Consider the following 24377-nt stretch of genomic DNA (forward strand, 5'->3'; position numbering starts at 1 on the left):
GGAGTATGCATAACACATACGGGCCCGACCCGGGAGTATGCATAACACATACGGACCCTGCCCGGGAGTATGCATAACACATACGGACCCTGCCCGGGAGTATGCATAACACATACGGACCCGTCCGGGAGTATACATAACACATACGGACCCTGCCCGGGAGTATACATAACACATACGGACCCTGCCCAGGAGTATACATAACACATACGGACCCTGCCCGGGAGTATGCATAACACATACGGACCCTGCCCGGGAGTATGCATAACACATACGGACCCTGCCCGGGAGTATACATAACACATACGGACCCTGCCCGGGAGTATACATAACACATACGGACCCTGCCCGGGAGTATGCATAACACATACGGACCCTGCCCGGGAGTATACATAACACATACGGACCCTGCCCGGGAGTATGCATAACACATACGGACCCTGTCCGGGAGTATGCATAACACATACGGACCCTGCCCGGGAGTATGCATAACGCATACGGACCCTGCCCGGGAGTATGCATAACGCATACGGACCCTGCCCGGGAGTATGCATAACACATACGGACCCTGCCCGGGAGTATGCATAACACATACGGGCCCTGTCCGGGAGTATACATAACACATACGGACCCTGCCCGGGAGTATGCATAACACATATGGGCCCTGTCCGGGAGTATACATAACACATACGGACCCTGCCCGGGAGTATACATAACACATACGGACCCTGCCCGGGAGTATACATAACACATAAGGACCCTGTCCGGGAGTATACATAACACATACGGACCCTGTCCGGGAGTATACATAACACATACGGACCCTGCCCGGGAGTATGCATAACACATACGGGCCCTGTCCGGGAGTATGCATAACACATATGGGCCCTGCCCGGGAGTATGCATAACACATACGGACCCTGTCCGGGAGTATACATAACACATATGGGCCCTGTCCGGGAGTATACATGACGCGTACTTACCCGCCATTCCCAGCTCAGAAATCGTCGAATGCATTCAGTGCGTGTTCTGGGGTGGATTTATGAGTCTACAATCACACAGTGACTGCAGACTTATCGATTTAGGCCAGACGGCCCCTTTTAAGTCCATGATATTAATGGTCACATGCAAAAATCAAAATACAACACTTATGTGTGAAGCATGAGAGATGACCAAGTAGAAAAAGTAATAAAAATACAAGCTTTCAGGATATAAAAACCACATGCATAAAATAAATCCACTTTGTAAGAAAAGGTGGAAGATTTGGGCTAAGCCCATTGTGCATATTGCTGGTGCCTATGTAACCATAAGACAGCAGCGGAGGTACAAATAAACCTTACTCCTAGCCGGCTGCCGTCACACTAGCAGTATTTGGTCAGTATTTTACATCAGTATTTGTAAGCCAAAACCAGGAGTGGGTGATAAATGCAGAAGTGGTGCATATGTTTCTATTATACTTTTCCTCTAATTGTTGCACTCCTGGTTTTGGCTTACAAATACTGATGTAAAATACTGACCAAATACTGATAGTGTGACGGCGGCCTAACAGGCCTGTGACATAGGAGTGGAGGCAGAATGTGTCCGGGACGGGCACCTAATTCCTCATTCCATTTAATTTAGGTTCAGGCGCACTACTCTAAGGCTATGTGCACACGTACAGGTTTTTTCGCGCTAAAAACGCTATAAAAACTCATTAAAAACGCATACATTATGCATTCTATCATTTAGAATGCATTCTGCATGTTTTGTGCACATGGATGCGTTTTTTTCCGCGAAAAAAACGCATTGCGGTAAAAAAAATGAGCATGTTCATTATTTTTGCGGATTTTCTGCGTTTTTCCCGCAATTCTATGCATTTGGGGAAAAACGCGGTAAAAACGCATGCGGATTTCTGGCAGAAATGTCCGTTTTTTGTCAGGAAAATTTCTGCAAGAAATCCTGACGTGTGCACATACCCTATAGATGCAGTACCAGGGAGGTGCAAAGAGCCGGTAGTGAATATTAATGTATCAGAGAAAAGAAAAAGCACTACCATAATGCCTGCACACTACACCACACAAGTATAATATGGAAAAGATGACAAACTTTATTTGGCACATAATAACAAAAACATAAGTAAAATCATGCGGAAACCCCACTCTTGAATCCCCCACCATATATCATATAATTAGGATGCCAACAGGTCAATTTAAATAAATGCAAAATACATCATTGTCATACAAAAGAACCTATACAATATATCCAATGCACCCCAGACAATAAAGAGATATAGAGAAAAGGTGGGTACCCCAAAATAACCCTGAGAAAGCTCAGAGCAAGAAGTAACCTGTAACGGTAAGAAATACCAGCATAGGTGTAACCTAATGACCAAACCCGGCCAAAGCTGCTGCACATGCATATAAATAAAGAAAACGTATATATATCTATATAGCATGTCTACTAGTAGAGCCGTAAAGGCCAGCCAAGGCTGAAGGAAAACGGGCCACAATAATAGTGTGGTCAGAAAGTTACCAGATGAAGGAGGACACTCACGCTGTCGAAAATAAAACCTGCCAAGGTAAAGTGGAGCGTCCAGCCAAGCGGGGAATAAGATGGAAACCAGAGTGGGGCGCCCCTAAAACAACCCAACGCGTATCGCCGTAACTACGGCTTCGTCAGGGAAAGTCAATTACCGTAATTCCTCATTCAGAATTTATGAATTTTTCTTGTGTGCAGAAACAATGACCATTGTTCACCGCCGTTTGGTCAGTGTGTCGGTTTTTACCATCAGTTTTTCCAGCATGCAAAAAAAAACCTGTTGGAGGCATCTCAAGTTCTTATCAAAAAATAAAAAACCGGGCAGCACATAGATAGTATTCAGGTGTTGTCCAATGTTTTTAAATTTTTACTTACAAATCTAAAGACTTACATTGGCGAGTTTGATCTGTGATCTGAATCAAAATCTGACACATCTCCGTGTTTTGGTCTGGACCACTGTCGTCTGAATGAGGCCTAAGAGAAGGAAAAGCCTCATTCTAAAAAATAATACAACAACCAAAAGGAAAAGGATGGCTATAAAGCAAAATGCCGAGTAAGCAGGGGTCTGGCTGCCCGCCTCACTGACGCACGTTTTCACAACCTGCTTCGTCAGGTGGCTATACTTTTATTTTCCGTACCTGTTTTTGTGCTCCATTCTTTTTCATGATTTAGATGAAAGAAGGATTTGATCCAGCCTGGCCGTCCAAGTAACATAAGTGTTTGTGGGAACATGATAAAAAAACAGAATAAAAGAAACCTTGAGCATGAGAGAATGATTTGGTAATGTGACTTTGAATTTATTTTTTTTCTTTTGGGAACGCAGTTCTGAAAATACTACATTTAAATATAGCTAAAAACTGATCCCATGTAGGTTGCACCTTCTTGTTTTTATCTATGCATTATAGCTTGCCATACATTAATGCTAGCAGGATGGCGATTTTTGGTGCACGACGAATAAAAAAACCAAACCAAAATACTCAGGGTAATAGCGGCAATAAAATATGAGCAAAAACGTTCTACTTTTGACCTGATGACAGGTCGTCTTTAAAAGGATCTTTCGGTAAAAGAAAGTTATGGACTCTTTGCAGGATAGATAACTTTGTAATCTGTTGGGGTCTGGCTGCGGGGACCCGCTCTGATCAGCAGAATGGGATACCTTTATCCCCATTAGAATGGCGCAGCCGTGCACATGCCTGATCATCACTCCATTTCTTACGAGGAAAAAGAGAATGAATGGCGCGGTGGTCGGGCATTCCAATTGCCTATTATTTTTGTAACTGGTATATTTGGTCCCCCTTGTGGATGTAAACTCCCCTGATTGCTGAGGGTCAGACCTCTAGCACCCCCACCAGTGAGCACATTATTACCTTTGGGTAGGTGATAACTTATTTTCACCAGACAACCCCTTTAAACTGTATATTGTGCAATAATCTATGTTCAGCCCTAGGCGGGGAGGCTCTAGATGCAGATGGATATCAATCTCTTTACCTGAAAACTCAGTATTTTCTAAAATGATATCTAATCCCTATAAATATATACTGTACTAAGAAATTCAGGCAGTAAAACGTAGCATATTTTAAATGAATGAAACAATAGTATTAATCAGTGGACTTATAAAATGCACTATGTAAACATTTGACACCCGTCCGTATTACACATAGCGTCGCTGCATTTCATACATCTAAAGGTAACTAAATTGCTTTGACAACAGTGATGATACATGTGACAGATCCTGGCTTCTGCTTGCAGGAGGCCACTGTATCAGCAGGGACTGTTCCGAAAACAAAGGTAGTTTGTAGTCTTCCTCCGTAGAATGAGAAATGCTCGGGGAAGCTCATGCAGTTGCCTGTTGTGACTGGGATTGAATGGCTCTGCGTGTGGGAAAGACCAGAAGTGCAGATAAGGGCATTCTCTCACTGCTGTAGATGTAGCAGTGGTCAGAATGCTGAGCTCTGTATAACTGTGCCCACCCCAATGATTGGCAGCTTCCTGTGTACATTGTGCATGGTCAGCGAGATGCCAATTATTAGTGGGGGTGGGGGCTCAGGTTACACAGATTAGCCTGACTGACCTGCAATGATGATCTCTAGCTGATAAAATACTGATTGTAGTGAAATTACAGCAAGCTGCTGAGCAATTGACATATCCCTGGAATCAGGGTCTCTGCCCCTATGTTTTGCTGATCTCGGATTAAATTGCAAATATTTGACAACAGATTCCCTTTAGTGGACAACCCCTATTTTATCAGTTCAGGATCACAATTAAAATAAAAATAAGAGAGACTCACATCGTCACAGAGATGTTGGCGCCTCTATTCCCAGAGGGTGACATTGCGTCACATGTCCGCTACAGCCAATGAGTGGCAGCTGTAACCCAACAATGTCACGTCAACCTATGGGAACAGCAGCGCCAACATCACTGGAGTGGTTCGGCTGTGGGAGGCAAGTATCCATTGTATTTACTTTCATTGGGGTCTTGAATTGATTGCTGTTGACAACCACTTTAAGGCTATGTGCACACGATGCGGATTTTGCTGCGGATCCGCAGCGTTTTCGCCGCTGCAGATCCGCATCAGTTTCCTATGAGTTTACAGTACAATGTAAACCTATGGGAAATGAAATCCGCAGTGCACATGCTGCGGAAAAAAACGTGTGGAAACGCAGCGGATTATTTTCTGCAGCATGTCAATTCTTTGTGTGGAATCCGCAGCGGTTTTACACCTGCTCCAATAGAACTGCAGGTGTAAAACCGCAGCGGAATCCGCAGTAGAATCCGCAATAATTCTGCAGTAAAAACCGCAGCAGTTTTCCAATGCGGATTTATCAAATCCGCTGCGGAAAAATACGCAGAGGATCTTTCTACATGTGCACCTAGCCTTTAGGGAGCCTGTCATGTTGAAAATGGTGTGTGATCTGCAGGCGGGATGGTAGAGAACAGGAGGAGCCGATCAGATTGATGTGCATTTTTGTAGGAAAAGTTTCAGTGAATCTTGCATTTTAGTCACTGAAATCCCCGGTGTTTGTATGTGTAAGTCCAGTGGGCGATTCTAGTCACAATTGACAGCCATTTCTCCATACACAATCACTGAATAGGACGTGTGTGTGTGTGTGTGTGTGTGCACACGCGTATATACAATGGGAAAAATAAGTATTTGATACTTCCTGTTCTGCAAGTTTTCCCACCTACAAAGAATGGAGACACCTGTAATTTTTATCATAGGTAGACTTCGACTGTGAGAGACAGAATCTAAAAATAAATTTCAGAAAATCACATTGTATGCTTTTTACATAATTCATTTGCATTTTATTGCATGAAATAAGTATTTAATACAATAGGAAAAACAGAACTTAAAGGAACCTGTCACCTCGTTTCTAGCTATTAAACTGGTCCCAGTGTGCTGGTAGTAATGCAATGTGCATCCCGAACAAAGAAAATCTTCAAGTATTAGGTTTAAAAACCACTTTTTATCATTCGAGGATTCCCTCACAGACCTTTTCTTTCAATCCTGGGGCGGTGACTATCTTTTCAGTCACGGATCAGTTAGTACAGGGTTGTCAAACTTCCTGAGTCCAGAAGTCCTTTCACATGGACATCGTTCAGTCACGCGGCATTCGTGAGGCCCCTCGCCAGGATGATTAACAGCACTGCAGGCAAGGTAGTCTAACTAAAGGTACCGTCACACTAAGCGACGCTGCAGCGATACCGACAACGATGTCGATCGCTGCAGCGTCGCTGTTTGGTCGCTGGAGAGCTGTCACACAGACAGCTCTCCAGCGACAAACGATCCCGAAGTCCCCGGGTAACCAGGGTAAACATCGGGTTACTAAGCGCAGGGCCGCGCTTAGTAACCCGATGTTTACCCTGGTTACCAGCGTAAAAGTAAATAAAAAACAAACACTACATACTTACATTCCGCTGTCTGTCCCCTGGCGTTCTGCTTTCCTGCACTGTGTAAGCGCAGCGGCCGGAAAGCAGAGCGGTGACGTCACCAGGGGGACAGACAGCGGAAGGTAAGTATGTAGTGGTTGTTTTTTTTTTACTTTTACGCTGGTTACCAGTGAAGACATCGCTGAATCGGCGTCACACACGCCGATTCAGCGATGTCTGCAGGGAGTCCAGCGACGAAACAAAGTGCTGGACTTTCTGCAGCGACCAACGATGGCACAGCAGGGGCCTGATCGCTGCTGCCTGTCAAACTGAACAATATCGCTAGCCAGGACGCTGCAACGTCACGGATCGCTAGCGATATCGTTCAGTGTGACGGTACCTTAAGAGTAGTGCCGGCCTACATTACATTCCATTGTCTCAGAGTTCAAGGGATAAATGGCTGAGATATGACCCGGGACACAACCGCTCCGAAAGACAATGGTGCAAGATGTCCTCATTGAAGCCAACTCTGACTCCTCCTGAGTCTTTGCGTGCACCTCAGACATAGACTTGGACCCCTTTGTTGGGTCTCCCAGAAATGTGACCTCAGGCTCCCTTGGTTGCGTAGGGCGTTATCCATAGCCAAGTATCTTTCCACAAGGCCCACAAAGTGCTCTGCATTTTGGGGATCTCTTTGGGAAACCCAGCTTCGTACTGATTTCGGTAGTGAGTGGCTAAATCGTCCACTACAACTCTTTCCTCCGTCTGTACTGGAGAGCAGGTCTCAGTCTGTGGCCATTTTTACACCAGGTGTAACAAGTGGAATATCTGGGACCGAGGAGATTTGTCCCTTTTAATAGTGTCGGATGTGTGACCGGCTCCATAGATTATAATGGTTGCATGTTCCATAAGTGTAAACCATGCCTAGAACACGTTTGGGAAAAAATGGACATCTGAATGAGGCCTAAATGTGAACCTAGCATAGGTTAAAGAAGACCTAACCAGACCATGTGTGATGTATTTTTATGGATGCTGTGGATTTTCCTCTTGTTCTACTGTTTATTGTTCCTGTTTTCTTTTCTTAGGCAAGACACCTTTATATCTGTGACTTCCACAAGAACCTAATTCAGAGTGTGAGAAACAGACGGAAAAGAAAAGGTAGCGATGACGACGATGCAGATTCTCCGGTTCACGACACTGATACCCCAGAGGTAAATGTTCCGATAGTCGTGTTTTTATTAAGGTACCAGTTGCAGTTCCACTTTATTCGCTTTCACTCTGTCCATTGTTCCTTCAGGTGAATGTATAGTGTCACTTCTCTTTAGATGTGTGTAGAGCAAGATTTAATGACACTGCCCCATGGCCTTCATTTCTTCATATGTGAAGGATGGCCTTTATGTGTCTTTACTTTAAAACTCTGGGACTAAGATGAAAATGTCTTTCTTGTAAAGAAAGACTTCGGAAGATGGTGTTTGATGTGTGACTTCTGAGGCTCTGCCTGTACAATAGAGTCCGGAGAAGACCTTTTATGTGTGAATGTACATGACGTTAGTGCCAAGCCGGCGGCCAGTTTCAGTTTTACTAATAATACAACAGAAACAAAACGATCATCTCTAATTGATAGAAATCGAATCGATTCTCAATATTGTGATTGGACAGAGTGGATATTTGATCACTTCACCCATCGACAGATGATGGCAGTCTCTAAGGAGGCTTTTTCATTTTCTGTATTCGTAAAGTGTTTCATGGCAGCACTATCCACCCCTGTGCGTGTCCAGAAATCATCTTGGGGTAATAAATTGTTTCAGAATGGGAGAAAAGCCTTTGTTTATTTGGTCAGGTTCATGTTCAGAAGAAACCAGAACAAGGAGTATTCATCTCGGTTTTGTTTTTTACTTTTTGCTTGCTAAAGTCTATGTAACCAAGGTGCGTCCAGAATCTAAAGTGATTATGGCAGCGTTGCCAATATGATTTTTTTTTTTTTTATGGAAAGCTTATGAAAAAATCAGGGACAGCCAACATTTTTACAGACATATTGAAAAACCATAATAAATCACTACGATTCTAATGGACTGCAGCTCACAATCCCGATATCTTCATTTACTGCGACCTGTGAAATTATGATCATTTCAGTCATAATAATCTGTACAAGTTTCGCCAGCTTCAAAGAAGTCGCATACACTTCACTGTATATTTTTTACGGATAGGGAAAAAGTGTTTTTTATGGACAACTCAGGAATTACTGGGTGGTTGACAGCCCTTAAAGTATGTAAAAAATTAAATTTCAACTAAGGCCACGTGTTACACATTGATTCTTTGCTGAGTTTTGTATCTCAGTATGGGTAAGCCAAAATCAGGAGTTTGTGAACAATACAGAAGTGGTGCACGGGTTTCTATTCTATTTTTCCTTTGATTGTTCTAATTCTGGTTTTGGCTCACAAATACTGATGTGAAATACTGAACGTATGCACGTGGCCCAAGCAAGTAATTACTAGGTGATGAAGATTGGCTGAAAAGCTGTTGTTTAGTATTTATACTGACGATTGACCAGAGGATTCAGGATCCTGAAAAACACCACGCGGGTGCCTGTCAACTATTGTGTTATGCAATGTCAGTACCACAGCATACGGGGTAGATTTCTAAAAGTGTCTAAAAAGACACTCTTTTTGCAAGTAGCAAGAAATCACAGCACAGTTTTTATTTTTCAAAAGCAGAATACAAAATGAAAACTGTTAGGATTGATTGTTATGGACAATAAGGGCTGTTTCTTGTATTTGTTTCTTTTTTGCAGGGGACATTTGTGGGGGTTATGTAATGTCATAAAATACAACACTCAAACTCCATAAAAAGTGAAAGTGTTGTGTGTTTTTAACTTTAAAGACCCCTTTTAGTTTGAAGGGCCACCCTGATAATACTTCGCAAGTTTTAAGAATTGACTTCAGGGAGCCTTTAGTTGACCTCAGCCATTTACATGTCTTTTCCTCACTCCTAATATATAGGCAATAGTAACCAAAATGAAAGTTACCCTGCCTCCTGCCGTCCTATATAACACAGTGGTACAGATAATGTAGTAGATGCTCTTTGTAGTCCTATGTAGCGCTAGTATTACCACCATGGAGTACTATATACAGTGGGGAAAGTAAGTATTTGAAACACAGATGATTTTATGAGTTTTCCCATGGAGAGGTCTGTCATTTTTATAGTAGGTACACTTTAACTGTGAGACACAGAATCTGAAAATAAAAACCAGAAAATCACACTGTATGATTTTTAAAAATTTAAATTGCATTTTATTGCATGAAATAAATATTTGATCGCCTACCAACCAGTAAGAATTCTGGCTCTCAGCAGACCTAGTTTTTTCCCTTCCCCATGACCGCATCGGTACATGAGAGATGGTCCCTCCCCCAAGAACAGGAAACCTGCAGAGGAGATAAAAGATGGGGGCGGCACCTCTCTCCTCAGTTTTGGTTTCCTGTTCTTGCGGGGAACCTGCAGTGCTGCATGGGGAGGGGATCTCCCCTTACTATCCGGTCACGAACCGAGGTCCGCGGTGGGAGCAGCGGCGGCGTGTGCGCGCGTCGCCCCCATACCTGGAGCTGCGAGGGCGTCCTTCCCTATTGCGGACTCCCCGGCGTCCGCTCCTGGCCGGAGGCTGGGTCGGGGAAGGAGACGAAAGTGGCGAGAGGCGTTCCCATCACGACGCTGGTGCCGAGTGAATGGGAGAACTTCCTGTTTGTGAACCGGAAGTGACGCCACACGCCGGAGAAGCGGTGTGCTGACACTCTCCAGGGGGGAGGAAGTTCAGGGACGCACACACCGCTTCCTGCCCACCAATATTTAAATGCAAGGCGGCAAGCAGAAGCCGGTAACAGCCTCCTGCAAGATGGCAGATCCTGTGGAATCAGCGATCCCAGCAGAAAACCCACAGCCTGTCGTGGTACTGAGGGTCCGGTGAGTGAGTGCCTTTGTAAGGCAAACCATGTCAGTAACACTGTGTTTTCTGTATGTGTATGCAGGGAAAGAAGGTTACCTCTAAGCAAAAGAATAAAGTGTGTGCACTTTGTGATAAAAGCCTTCCCAAGACATATGAGAAGCGAATATGCCGCTCATGTATAGAAAAAACCGTAACTGAAGAGTCATCATCATTTCTTCAGAATATAAAGGCTATCGTTCGAGACGAAGTGCAAAGCACTGTAAAGGAGCAATTAAGACAGCACGGGTTGCAGAGCTCTGTAAATCCGCCTTCTACGCCTGCCCAAACATCTGATATAGAATCTGAGGGTGAACCAGCAGAGCTTCCGCCCGAGGAGGACTCGGACCTGGACTCTTCGGATGAAGAGTGTGGTCGGCCATATGTATTATCAGAAGATGTGGGGAAATTATTGAAGCTGGTTAGATCCACCTTGGGGGTGGAGACACCAAGGGAAAAACAAACGGTCCAGGACTCCATGTTCAGTAATTTGGAAGGGCAGAAACGGAGAGTTTTTCCGTTCCATGATAATATATTAAAACTTATAAAGAAGGAATGGAAAAAAAACGAACAAAAAGATTTCGGTTCCCCAGGCCCTTAAACGCAAATATCCCTTTGATGAGGAAATTTGTGAGAAATGGGAGAAAGCACCTAAGCTGGACGCAGCTTTTGCGAGTACCTCCAGGGGCATAGCGCTTCCTTTTGAAGATATGGGTGCCCTAAAAGACCCCCTAGATAAAAAAGCAGATGCATTTCTAAAATCAGCCTGGGAAGCTTCAACTTGGTCGTTCAAACCAGGGGTAGCGGCTACCTGCACTGCCCGTGCCATGGTTAGATGGCTAGACGAATTAAGCGACCAAATAAAGGACAAATGTTCAAGAGACAGACTTCTAGAGGTCATCCCTTCACTACAAAATGCAGCGGGGTTCCTGGCAGACGCTGCCATTGATTCAGTTTGTTTTTCTGCCCGGGCAAGTGCCCTCGCTAATTCGGGCAGGAGAGAGCTATGGTTAAAAAACTGGAATGCTGACTTCCAGTCAAAAGTGAAGCTGTGTGCCGTACCTTGTGAGGGGCAATATTTGTTTGGGAAGGCGTTAGATGAAATTGTAGAGAAAGCGGCGGATAAGAAAAAACATTTCCCTCCACCTCCCTTCTTTAAACGCCGTTGGTATGACAACCGTCGGTCCTTTCGGGGATCAGGTAAAGCAGGCCGGGGCTGCCCATCAGATAGAGCCACGCGAAGGAAAACCTGGTGCGACAGGAGAGAGAGAGGGTTCCTATTCAGTAAGCCTCCAAAACCAGACCCTAAACAATGACGCCATATTCCAGGTGGGAGGAAGGCTACGTTTTTTTGTCCATCAGTGGGTAAGCTTACAGCCATCTCAATGGATAATAAACCTATTATCCGACGGCCTACGATTAAACTTTGTCTCCCTACCTCCTCACCGAATAAAAGTTACTTGTGTGGCCGAAAAGAACCAGATAGTACTAGAAAAAGAAATTCATCTTCTCCTAGACAAAAAAGTCCTGGTAAAAGTGCCTCCACAAGAAGTAGGGAAGGGGTTTTACAGCACCCTATTCCTCACGCCAAAACCGGATGGGTCGTTAAGAACAATCTTCAACTTAAAAGAGCTAAACAAGTTCATCCGAGTAGAAAAATTCAAGATGGAGACTCTGAAAACGGCGGTAAAACTGCTGTATCCAGGATGCTACATGGCAGTCATAGACCTTACAGATGCCTACTACCATGTACCAATCAGCATCGAGCATCAACAATATCTAAGGTTGGTAGTGCAGCTGGGTCAGGTCTTCACCCATCTGCAATACCAATGTCTCCCCTTCGGGGTATCAGTGGCTCCTCGTATCTTTACGAAGATAATTTCAGAAATAGCATCCTTCGTGAGGAGAGAAAATATTCTACTAGTGCCCTATTTGGACGATTTCCTCCTTATAGCAGACAGTCAAGAAGATTGTACGAAGGCAGTTATGAGGGTGCGAGAGTTGCTGACCACGCTGGGGTGGATAATAAACTTAAAGAAGTCAAGAATGATTTCGGTCCAGATGCAGGAGTTTCTGGGGATTCAATTAAATTCAGTCAGACAAGACTGTGTTCTTCCAGACAGAAAGATCGAAACCATAAAACAGCGAATAAGACAAATACAAGCGGCCCAATCTGTCTCGGTAAGGGAAGCCATGTCCCTCTTAGGTATGCTGACAGCAACAATTCCGGCGGTCCAATGGGCACAACTGCATTCAAGGGACCTACAGTGGCAGATTGTCAGAACAAACAAAAAAACCCTACAACTTAAATCGGAAAATCGTATTGCCACAACATGTGCTGGACTCTCTAAACTGATGGCTAAATTCCGAAAATTTAAAAAAAGGGGTCCCATGGTCAATCAAAAACCCGGTGGTACTGACAACGGACGCGAGCCCGTTAGGTTGGGGTGCACACCTATCAGGTCAGGTCCTACAGGGTCTATGGGATTCACAAATGCAATTAGCCTCCTCAAACCTGAAGGAATTAACAGCGGTAAGGCAAGCGATTCTTCAAACGGAAGAGGAAATCAAGGGAAAACATCTGGTAGTATTATCCGACAACAGCACAGCGGTATCCTATATAAACCGACAGGGAGGAACAAGTTCGAGTCCCCTAATGGAAGAAGCAAGGAGGCTATTTTGTTGGGCCGAAAACCATCTTTTATCCCTTACAAGTACACACTTAAAGGGGTCAGACAACCTTGTCGCAGACTTTCTGAGTCGTCACGTGCTGCACCACGGCAAGTGGTCTCTAAATCAAAAAATGTTTGGAGAAATCTGTGCCATCCGGGGGCTTCCTCAAGTGGATCTTTTTTCCACAAAGCAAAACCGAAAGGTAGAAAGATTCTACTCTCTGAACCCGAAAGAGATCCCGGAGGGGGTAGATGCTTTACTACACCAATGGGGGTTCCAACTAGCCTATGCGTTCCCCCCCAATTCCATTAATCCCTACAGTCCTGAAGAAGATCTGAGAAGAGAAAGCACGCATAATCTTGATTGCACCCTTCTGGCCAAAGAGAGCTTGGTTCACTTGGCTCAGACGTATGTCCATCTCGGACCCATGGATGCTTCCAGATGTTCCAGACCTGCTACACCAGGGTCCAGTAACACATCCTCAAGTACAGTCTACACCTCACTGCTTGGAACTTGAGAGGGGACTGCTGCTAGCGAAGGGATTCTCGGACCCGTTAGTTACCACTCTGATGTCCAGCAGAAAGAAGATCACAGCGGATAAATATCAAAAAGTATGGGGAAAATTTTTAGAATTTTCAGGCCGAAGTATAACAAATACCGTTCAGAAAGTTCCGATATCAAGAAATCCTAGAATTTCTCCAAAAGGGTCTGGAGAGAGGATTATCTACCAGCACCCTAAAAGTGCAAGTCTCGGCGCTTGGCGCTTTATTTGACCAAAAATTGGCTGATCACCCCTGGGTGTGTAGGTTCATTAGGGCCTCCTTTACAGCCAGACCATTCAAACCTCGTCCAAAGGTCGCTCCCTGGGATCTAAATGTAGTTTTAAATGCTTTAACCACCTCTCCCTTCGAGCCTCTTTCCTCCATATCAATAAAAGCGCTAACTTTAAAAACTGTTCTCCTGATTGCCCTTACCTCAGCCAAACGCATTAGTGAGCTCCAGGCTATATCTATAGACCCTCCGTACACTACAATTTTGGAGGATAGGGTAATCACAAAATCTGATCCGGCCTTTTTGCCAAAGGTCAACTCAAAATTCCACAGGGACCAGGAAATAGTTTTGCCCTCATTTTGTGCTAACCCGAAATCCCAGGGAGAAGAAACCTTTCATTGCTTGGACGTCAGACGTTGCCTACTTCAATATATAGAAGTAACAAATCCATGGCGACAGTCTTCAGCCCTTTTTGTCTCCTTCCAGGGGGCAAACAGGGGAAAAAAGGCCACAAAATCAACCATTGCACGGTGGCTCCGTATGGCTATATCACTTTCCTATTCTTCTTCGGGGCAGGTCCCTCCACCTGGTGTTACGGCCCACTCTACTAGGGCTATTTCCACATCTTGGGCAGAAAGGGCAAATGCGTCTATAGAGCAAATTTGTAATGCAGCAGTATGGTCTTCACCCTCCACTTTCTTCCGCCATTATAGATTAAATCTAGGACTATCAAATCTCGCCTTCGGGAGAAAAGTGCTATCTGCTGTTATCCCACCCTAGAGGTCCTTTCTATTTCCTCCTCTCATGTACTGGTGCTGTCATGGGGAAGGGAAAAAATGATAATTACTTACGGGTAATTTGATTTTCCAGATCCATGACCGCACCGCTCTGATTCCCGCCCTATATATATATATATATATATATATATATATATATATATATATATATATATACTAGATTGTGGCCCGATTCTATCGCATCGGGTATTCTAGAATATGCATGTCCCCGTAGTATATGGACAATGATGATTCCAGAATTCGCGGCAGACTGTGCCCGTCGCTGATTGGTCGAGGCAACCTTTATGAAAACATCGTTGCCATGGCAACCATTATGACATCTACGTCGATACTGTGCCCGTCGCTAAATCAGAAACGTGGGATTTCTACGTCCTTTATGACATCCTCGTCGCTGTGCCCGTTGCTGATTGGTCGAAGCCTGGCGGCCTCGACCAATCAGAGACGCGGGATTTCTACGTCCTTTATGACATCATCGTCGCTGTGCTCGTCGCTGATTGGTCGCGGCCTCGACCAATCAGAGAGGTGGGATTTCCAGGACAGACAGACAGACAGACAGACAGACGGAAAAACCCTTAGACAATTATATATATACTAGATTGTGGCCCGATTCTAACGCATCGGGTATTCTAGAATATGCATGTCCCCGTAGTATATGGACAATGATGATTCCAGAATTCGCGGCAGACTGTGCCCGTCGCTGATTGGTCGAGGCAACCTTTATGACATCATCGTCGCCATGGCAACCATTATGACATCTACGTCGATACTGTGCCCGTCGCTGAATCAGAAACGTGAGATGTCTACGTCCTTTATGACATCATCGTCGCTGTGCCCGTTGCTGATTGGTCGAGGCCTGGCGGCCTCGACCAATCAGACGCGGTATGTCTACGTCCATTATGACATCATCGTCGCTGTGCTCGTCTCTGATTGGTCGAGGCCTGGCGGCTTCGACCAATCAGAAACGCGGGATTTCTACGTCGATGCTGTGCCGGTCTCTGATTGGTCGAGGCCTGGCGGCCTCGACCAATCAGAGACGCGGGATTTCCAGGACAGACAGACAGACGGAAAAACCCTTAGACAATTATATATATAGATATATATATATATATATCTATATATCTATATATATATATAGGTATATATATATAGATATATATATATACATACGTAGGATGGGGTAATAACCACGTAATATAATAAATAGTCTTCAGGGATTAATATAGGCCTAAGACTTAACAAAGCGGTTACCTTTCATTTTCTGTAAACAAGCTGAGGAGAGAGGTGCCGCCCCCATCTTTTATCTCCTCTGCAGGTTTCCTGTTCTTGGGGGCGGGACCATCTCTCATGTACCGGTGCTGTCATGGATCTGGAAAATCAAATTACCCGTAAGTAATTATCATTTTTCTTTAAGAAGCTCTCCTACTCTGCACTCATTGCCTGTATTAATTGCACCTGTTTGAACTAGTTAGCTGTGTAAAAGACACCTGTCCACACACTCAATCAATTACAGTCCAACCTCTCCGTCATGGCCAAGACCAAAGAGCTGTCTAGGGACACAAAGGACAAAATTGTAGACCTGCACAAGGCTGGGATGGACTACAGGACAGTAGGAAAGCAACTTGATGAGGAGGCAATAATTGTTGGCACAACTATTATAAAATGGAAAAAACACAAGATGACTGTCAGTCTTACTTACCTGGGGCTCCATGCAAGATCTCGCCTCGTGGGGTAAGGATGATTTTGAGAAAGGTCAGGAATCAGCCCAGAACTACACAGTAGGACCTGGTCAATGGCCTGAAGAGAGATGGGACCACAGTCTGAAACACTACTGTTAGTAATACACAACACCATCATGGATTAAAATCCTGCAGGGCACACAAGGTCTCCCTGCCTACCTCAGCAAATGTCCAGACCTGGTTGAAGTTCGCCAGTGACCAACTGGATGATCCAGAGGAGGCATGGTAGAAGGTCATGTGGTCAGATGAGACCAAAGTAGAAATATTTGGTATCCGCTCCATTCACAGTGTTTGGCGGAAGAAGAAGGATGAGTATGACCCCAAGAGCACCGTCTCACTTGTGAAACATGAGTTGGGAATCATACTTTGGGGGTGCTTTTCTGCAAAGGGGAAAGGACAACTGTACCGTATTGAACGGCTGATGGATGGGGTCATGTATCGTGAGATTTTCGCCAACAACTTCCTTCCCTCAGTAAGAGCATTGAAGATAGGTCGTGGCTGGGTCTAGCAGCATGACAATGACCCGAAACACATAACCAGGGCAACCAAGGAGAGGCTCCGTAAGAAACATTTCAAGGTCCTTGAGTGTCCTAGCCAGTCTCCCGACCTGCTGAACGCAGTAAAAAATCTTTGGAGGGAGCTGAAACTGAATGTTGATCAATGATAGCCTCGAAACCTTAAAAGAGCTGGAGAAGATCTGTATAGAGGAGTATGCCAAAATCCCTGCTGCAGTGTGTGCAAACTTGGTCAAAAACTACATGAAACTTCTGACCTCTGAAATTTCAAATAATGTTTTCTGTACCAAATATTAACCCCTTACTGACATCGGACGTACTAATTCGCCCATGTCAGTATCCCCCACTTTGATTTGGGCTCTATCGGTGAGCCCACCTCAAAGCCTAGACATGTCCACTGTTTTGAACAGCTGACATGTGCCCGCTATAGCTGTGGGCAGAATCGCAATCCGCCTGCTGCTATTAACTAGTTAAATGCCACTGTCAAACTCTGATAGCGGCATTTAAATCGCGCTTCCTTCCGTCGGGCTGTAAATACGCACATCGGTGACCCCCTCCCCCCCCACATGACAATCAGAGGTCTCCTTGAGACCTCTAAGGCTGTCATTGCCGGCTTGCTGTGAGTGCCTCCCAGTGGTCGGCGCTCATAGCACATCTGTAATTCTGCTACATAGAGACGATCTGACATCACCTCTATGTAGCAGAGCCAGTCGGGCTATGGCAGCTTCTAGCCTCCCATGGAGGCAACTGAAGGATGCCAAAAGTTAAAGAAAAATAGTTTTAAAAATATTAAAAAAATGAAAGTTCAAATCACCCCCCCCTTTGCCACATTCAGAATAAAACAATAAAAATAAGCAAACCTACACATATTTGGTATCGCCGCTTTCAGAATCGCCCGATCTATCAATAAAAAAAGGATTAACCTGATCGCTAAACGGCGTAGGAATAAAAAGTCAAAACGCCAGAATTAAGTTTTTTTTGGTCGCCACGACATTGCATTAAAATGCAATAACGGGCGATCAAAAGAACGTATCTGCACTAAAGTGGTATCACTAAAAATGTCAGCTCGGCGTGCAAAAAAAAATAAGCCCTCACCTGACCCCAGATCACGAAAAATGGAGACTCTACGGGTATCGGAAAATGGCGCAAATTTTTTTATTTTTTTTTTGTTTCAAAGTTTGGAATTTTTTTCACTACTTAGATAAAAAAGAACCTAGACATGTTTGGTGTCTGTGAACTCGTAATGACCTGGAGAACCATAATTGCAGATCAGTTTTAGCATTTAGTGAACCTAGCAAAAAAGCCAAACAAAAGACAAGAGTGGGATTGCACTTTTTTTGCAGTTTCACCGCACTTGGAATTTGTTTCCCGTTTTCTAGTACACGACATGGTAAAAACCAATCATGTCATTCAAAAGTACAACTTGTCCCGCAAAAAATAAGCCCTCACATGGCCATATTGATGGAAAAATAAAAAAGTTATGGCTCTGGGAAGGAGGGGAGCGAAAAACGAAACCGCAAAACCGAAAAAAAGCCCCAGTCATGAAGGGGTTAAGTTGTTTTTCTATTGTATCAAATACTTATTTCATGCAATAAAATGCAAATGAATTATGTAAAAATCATACAGTGTGATTTTCTGGACTTATTTTAAGATTCTGTCTTTCACAGGTGAAGTGAACTTACGATAAAAATTACAGACCTCTCCATTCTTTGTTGGTGGAAAAACTTGCAGAATCGGCATTCGGCAGAGTATCAAATACTTATTTTTCCCCATTGTAGTGGCAGAAACCAGTTCTGCACAGGCACTCTGCAGACGTATACAGTCATGGCCAAAAGTATTGACACCCCTGCAATTCTGTCAGATAATACTCATCTTCTTCCTGAAAATGATTGCAAACACAAATTATTTGGTATTATCTTCATGTAATTTGTCTTAAATGAAAAAACACAAAAAGAATTGTCCTAAAGCCAAATTGGATATAAATCCACACCAAACATAAAAAAAGGGGGTGGACAAAAGTATTGGCTCTGTTCGAAAAATCATGTGATGCTTCTCTAATTTGTGTAATTAACAGCACCTGTAACTTACCTGTGGCACCTAACAGGTGTTGGCAATAACTAAATCACACTTGCAGCCAGTAGACATGGATTAAAGTTGACTCAACCTCTGTCCTGTGTCCTTGTGTGTACCACATTGAGCATGGTGAATAGAAAGAAGACCAAAGAACTGTCTGAGGACTTGAGAAACCAAATTGTGAGGAAGCATGAGCAATCTCAAGGCTACAAGTCCATCTCCAAAGACCTGAATGTTCCTGTGTCTACTGTGCGCGGTGTCATCAAGAAGTTTAAAGCCCATGGCACTGTGGCTAACCTCCCTAGATGTGAACGGAAAAGAAAAATTGACAAGAGATTTCAACGCAAGATTGTGCGGATGTTGGATAAAGAACCTCGACTAACATCCAAACAAGTTCAAGCTGCCCTGCAGTCCGAGGGTACAACAGTGTCAACCCGTACTATCCGTCGGTGTCTGAATGAAAAGGGACTGTATGGTAGGAGACCCAGGAAGACCCCACTTCTTACCCTGAGACATAAAAAAAGCCAGGCTGGAGTTTGCCAAAACTTAACCGAAAAAGCCTAAAACATTTTGGGAGAATGTTCTCTGGTCAGATGAGACAAAAGTAGAGCTTTTTGGGCAAAGGCATCAACATAGAGTTTACAGGAGAAAAAAAGAGGCATTCAAAGAAAAGAACACGATCCCTACAGTCAAACATGGCGGAGGTTCCCTGATGTTTTGGGGTTGCTTTGCTGCCTCTGGCACTGGACTGCTTGACCGTGTGCATGGCATTATGAAGTCTGAAGACTACCAACAAATTTTGCAGCATAATGTAGGGCCCAGTGTGAGAAAGCTGGGTCTCCCTCAGAGGTCATGGGTCTTCCAGCAGGACAATGACCCAAAACACACTTCAAAAAGCACCAGAAAATGGTTTGAGAGAAAGCACTGGAGACATAAGGTGGCCAGCAATGAGTCCAGACCTGAATCCCATAGAACACCTGTGGAGAGATCTAAAAATGGCAGTTTGGAGAAGGCACCCTTCAAATATCAGGGACCTGGAGCAGTTTTCCAAAGAAGAATGGTCTAAAATTCCAGCAGAGCATTGTAAGAAACTTATTGATGGTTACCGGAAGCGGTTGGGCGCAGTTATTTTGGCTAAAGGTTGTGCAACCAAGTATTAGGCTGAGGGTGCCAATACTTTTGTCTGGCCCATTTTTGGAGTTTTGTGTGAAATGATCAATGTTTTGCTTTTTGCTTCATTCTCTTTTGTGTTTTTTCATTTAAGACAAATTAAATGAAGATAATAATGCCAAATAATTTGTGTTTGCAATCATTTTCAGGAAGAAAATGAGTATTATCTGACAGAATTGCAGGGGTGTCAATACTTTTGGCCATGACTGTATGTGTACACAACGTAGGTAAAACCCAGTGTCTAACTAGTAATGTTCTCTGTAATCGTAGTTGTGTATTTGGTCCAGTCCTGACCGTCATGACAACTTTATCAGCAACTCCTCTCTGCAGAATGTTACACACAGACATCTCTGTTCAATCTCCTTTCCATCAAAACTGAACAAATCCTCACAGCACCATCCGTCCTTAGGATAGGTCATCAATATCAGATCATGGGGTTGTGACACCGGTAAGCCCCATCAAGCTGTTGTTCCAGGTGCCAGCGGAGGACAAATGTGCTCAGTTGTGGAGTGGAGCTACAGTACACAGCTCCGTGAACTCTATAGTGGCCGCAGTGGGGTACTGCAGATCCACGCCTGGTTATTTGAATAGGGCTGGATCTGCAGTACCGTCCTGCAGCCACTATACAGTGGATGGCGCTGTGCTCTTCTGCTCCTCAACTAATCACTTCCTGCCGGCACAGAACACCTGATCGCCGGGGTGGCCATGTTTCGCACCCCCACCAATCTGATATTGATGACCTTTCCTAAGGATAAGCCATCCTTGAAAAAAAAAAAAAAGTCCCGGATAACCCGTGACAATGTTTGTCCATGAGCTCCTGTCACCATGCGTTTCCAGCCATAAGAAGTTGATGAGATAACATCTCTAAGGGAACGTCCACACAGGAAAACATTTTTTTTTTTCTAGAAATTCATCATAAAGATTTGCTACAGATTTCTGATGGTTTTATATTAGAAGGATGAAATCTGTTGAAAATCTGTAATGGCAGCTGACACGCTGCGGATGGTAACGTGAAATGCAAATCAATTTTTTTGCTGAAGAATTCTTCAGCGTGTGGATAAGATTTGCTAATCTGCAGCATTTCTATCCATGTCAGTGTGCCCTAAAGCTGTATTTTCAGAGGCATATTAAGAAAAAACTAAATGTTGTGCTGAATGAATAATAAATCCGACGACTTTTGTACAAGTGTCTAGGGTAAAGGAAGCAGATTCCTGTGCACTGTTCTGAAGGCCACTTCCAGGATAACAGAAGCGATATGAAACCAATCCTGGCCATAACCTTGGCTTTCTGACGTCTTTCTGATTTTCCTTTTTGCTTCCCTCTCCTAGGTGGACCTTTTCCAGTTGCAAGTGAACACCCTGAGAAGGTATAAGAGACACTTCAAGCTGCAAGCGAGGCCTGGTCTAAATAAAGCACAGCTCGTTGAGGTAAGAAGTAGTGTTATTATGGAAACCGGAGCATTAATTCTCAGAATGTGTCTAGATGTAAATGAGGTTTCATGTTGTTGTATTAACCCTTACTTGTGACATGCATGATCGTTAGACATCGGGTGAAGGGTGTATGGAGCTGAGCCCACCCAAACATACGACACAACTGTTCTGGAGCCAGCTGTTTTTGATTCCCAACACTCCAAAACGCAATTATCGGATGCCGTCACTTTGTGCTTCCACTGGCTGGACTTAATAGGAAGTTGCCATTTCTGCTATATACTACAGTATTGCAATATATAGTACAAGCTATCAAATGTTTTTAAAATTAATGCAAAAAAAAATAAAAAATCCAATTTAAAATTTAAACTGGTATTGCCAAAATCCCATCTATAAAGTTATTCTATAATGTAAATGCTGTAAAGGGGAAAGAAATTGAAATGCCAGAATTGCTGTTTTTTTGTCACCTCGCCAAAAAAAGTGCAATACATAGCAAGGAAAATATCTTGCGTACCCTAAGATGCTATCAATAAAAAAGATCGGACCGTAACACAAAAAAACAAGTTCTCACAGTTTTGGGTAAGTTCACACAGGATGTTTTTGCTAATGTCCTTGGATTTTCAGTTGCAAAAACTCAGCAAATAATGATACCTGCGTTTTGCTGCGTTTTTTCCCCAACATCCATTCAAGTCAATGGGTGAAAAAACGCAGCAAAGCACAAAATACTGATCAAACAAAAAACGATTGTGTGTGCATGAGATTTCTGAAATCTCATAGGCTTTGCTGGTACTGTAAAAAGCAGCTGAAAATTAGCATAAAAAAGCAGTAAAAACGCCCTGTGTGAACCTACCCTTAATTTCCAGAAAAATAAAAAAGTTATGGGTCTCAGAAAAAAGGCAACACAAGCCAATATTTTATTGCATTTATTTATTTATTTTATTTTTTACAAAGACTTTTTTTTTTTCAAGCACCAAAATGTAATTAAAAACTATACAAATGTGGTATTGCTGTAATCATACTGAAAAATTATACCGTATTTTTTTAGATTAGAAGACGCACTTTTTTCCCCCAAATTTTTTGGGGAAAATGGGGGTGCGTCTTATAATTTGAATATACCTTACCGGCTGCGGTGGAGCAAAGTCCCAGGGTCGCTGCTGGAGGAGGCAAGAGTGGCGCGTTGCTGCAGGCTGGGATGAGGGGGTTTTGACGGTGCGACACTACGGGTATTCGGTAGTGTGGGGCCCTGCCGACATTTTGTGAAAGCCCAGGACCCCCGCACTTCCATGGTTTACATTGCGGTGGAGTCTGGGAAAATGGCTGCGCATGCATAGGTGAAGAGCTTGGCACCAAGATCTCGGGAGATGAAAATCTCCGTTTCAATATCTCCATATAATAATAATAATCTTTATTTTTATATAGCGCTAACATATTCCGCAGCGCTTTACAGTTTGCACACATTATCATCACTGTCCCCGATGGGGCTCACAATCTAAATGTCCATCTGCGCATGCGTCGCCCCCGGCAGCCATTTTCCCGGAGACCCACCGCAAAGTAAACCGTGGAAGTACGGTGGCTCTGTTCTTTCACAAAATGTCGGCGGAGCCCCCGCAACACTGAACACCCGCAGCTTCACACATCCGAACACCCCTTTCTTCCAGTCTGGGATCCACAGCATCGCACCACTCCTGCCTCGGCCAGCAGCAACCCTGGGACCCCGTTTCACCACAGCCACCACCCTGGTAAACAATAAGATGCATGGATTGTCAGAAGCCATTTTATTAAAAAAAAAGTTTTTATCCTATTTTTTTTTAATCAAAATATGAGGTGCGTCTTTTTTAATCCGATGCAGTATATATCGGTAGCTCATCTTTACTTCAAAGTTTACGCCAATAAAAATAAAACATATATACCAATTGCAAAAATTGAGTTTTATTACTATTTCACCCCTTTTGTGAATTTTTATTTTTCAGCTCCTTAATATAGTAACATGTCCTTGTATGGCTATGTCAGTCCATGGAAAAAAAATATAAATATGGCTCTAGGAAGAAAAAATGAAATTGAAAAAAATAAAAATCGCTGCCATGATGGGGTTAGATGCATCCAGCTGTGACTTTTTTCTGCAATACAAAGTCTTGATAAACCTATAATGCTAGTGATTGTTGATTTCATTCTTCCTAGATCATTGGTGGTCATTTCAGAACGCTCCCAGTGAATGAAAAGGACACACTGACCTATTTCATCTGCTCAGTCAAGAATGAAAAAAACAAATCGGATCACAAGTCTGACGGAGGTCTCCATTAGAGATGGCACATTCATGTTTTATGGACATTTGCAGTTCAGGAGATCTATACAAGCCTTGGAAAAGAAGGACACTTGTAAATAAAGTTCAATGGTCTTTTAGTGAAGTCCGTGGAAACCATAATTGCTGTAACATCAGAGATTTGCCTTTGCTTCCCAATCCTAATCTGTAGGGATGTGTATTTTGGCATTGACTAGTAAGATCTTACACTGCAATAATTTTGAATTCATGTTATAAAACCTTTGCCCATTTTCATGTTTGATTTGTATTTAAGAAATTGTATTTAGTGAATTAGAAACGTTGCTGCTTGACATATATTTAATGTGGTTTTACAGTTTTTTTTAATTTTTATAAATGTGGCTAAAGTAGCAGATCACATAGTTGACAATGCACTCTGTGTTATAATATAATCCCAACGATTGGGGTATGGGGCCCGGTGAGGAGAAGTATTTACTTTTCAATAAGTGTATATGAGCATATCCCTATTCATATGGAAATACTATAAATGGACAGTGCCCCCACACCGCTCTGCAGACATATAAAGTACTATACTTGCTCT

The 24377-nt window shown here is 43.5% G+C and overlaps 1 protein-coding gene across 1 annotated transcript in view; it reads left to right on the forward strand.

The window, feature by feature from the left end:
- Nucleotides 1-24000, forward strand: part of SAP30 (Sin3A associated protein 30) — a 35814-nt gene extending 11814 nt beyond the window's left edge. Inside the window, exons 2-4 of the mRNA XM_069744239.1 lie at nt 7470-7595; nt 21421-21519; nt 23698-24000. Coding sequence (XP_069600340.1) covers nt 7470-7595; nt 21421-21519; nt 23698-23820 — 348 coding nt within the window. The 3' untranslated portion in view covers nt 23821-24000. The remainder of the gene's footprint in view (nt 1-7469; nt 7596-21420; nt 21520-23697) is intronic.
- Nucleotides 24001-24377: the final 377 nt, after the last annotated feature.

Source organism: Ranitomeya imitator, chromosome 1, assembly GCF_032444005.1.
Source record: "Ranitomeya imitator isolate aRanImi1 chromosome 1, aRanImi1.pri, whole genome shotgun sequence".
Taxonomy (NCBI): Eukaryota; Metazoa; Chordata; class Amphibia; order Anura; family Dendrobatidae; genus Ranitomeya; species Ranitomeya imitator.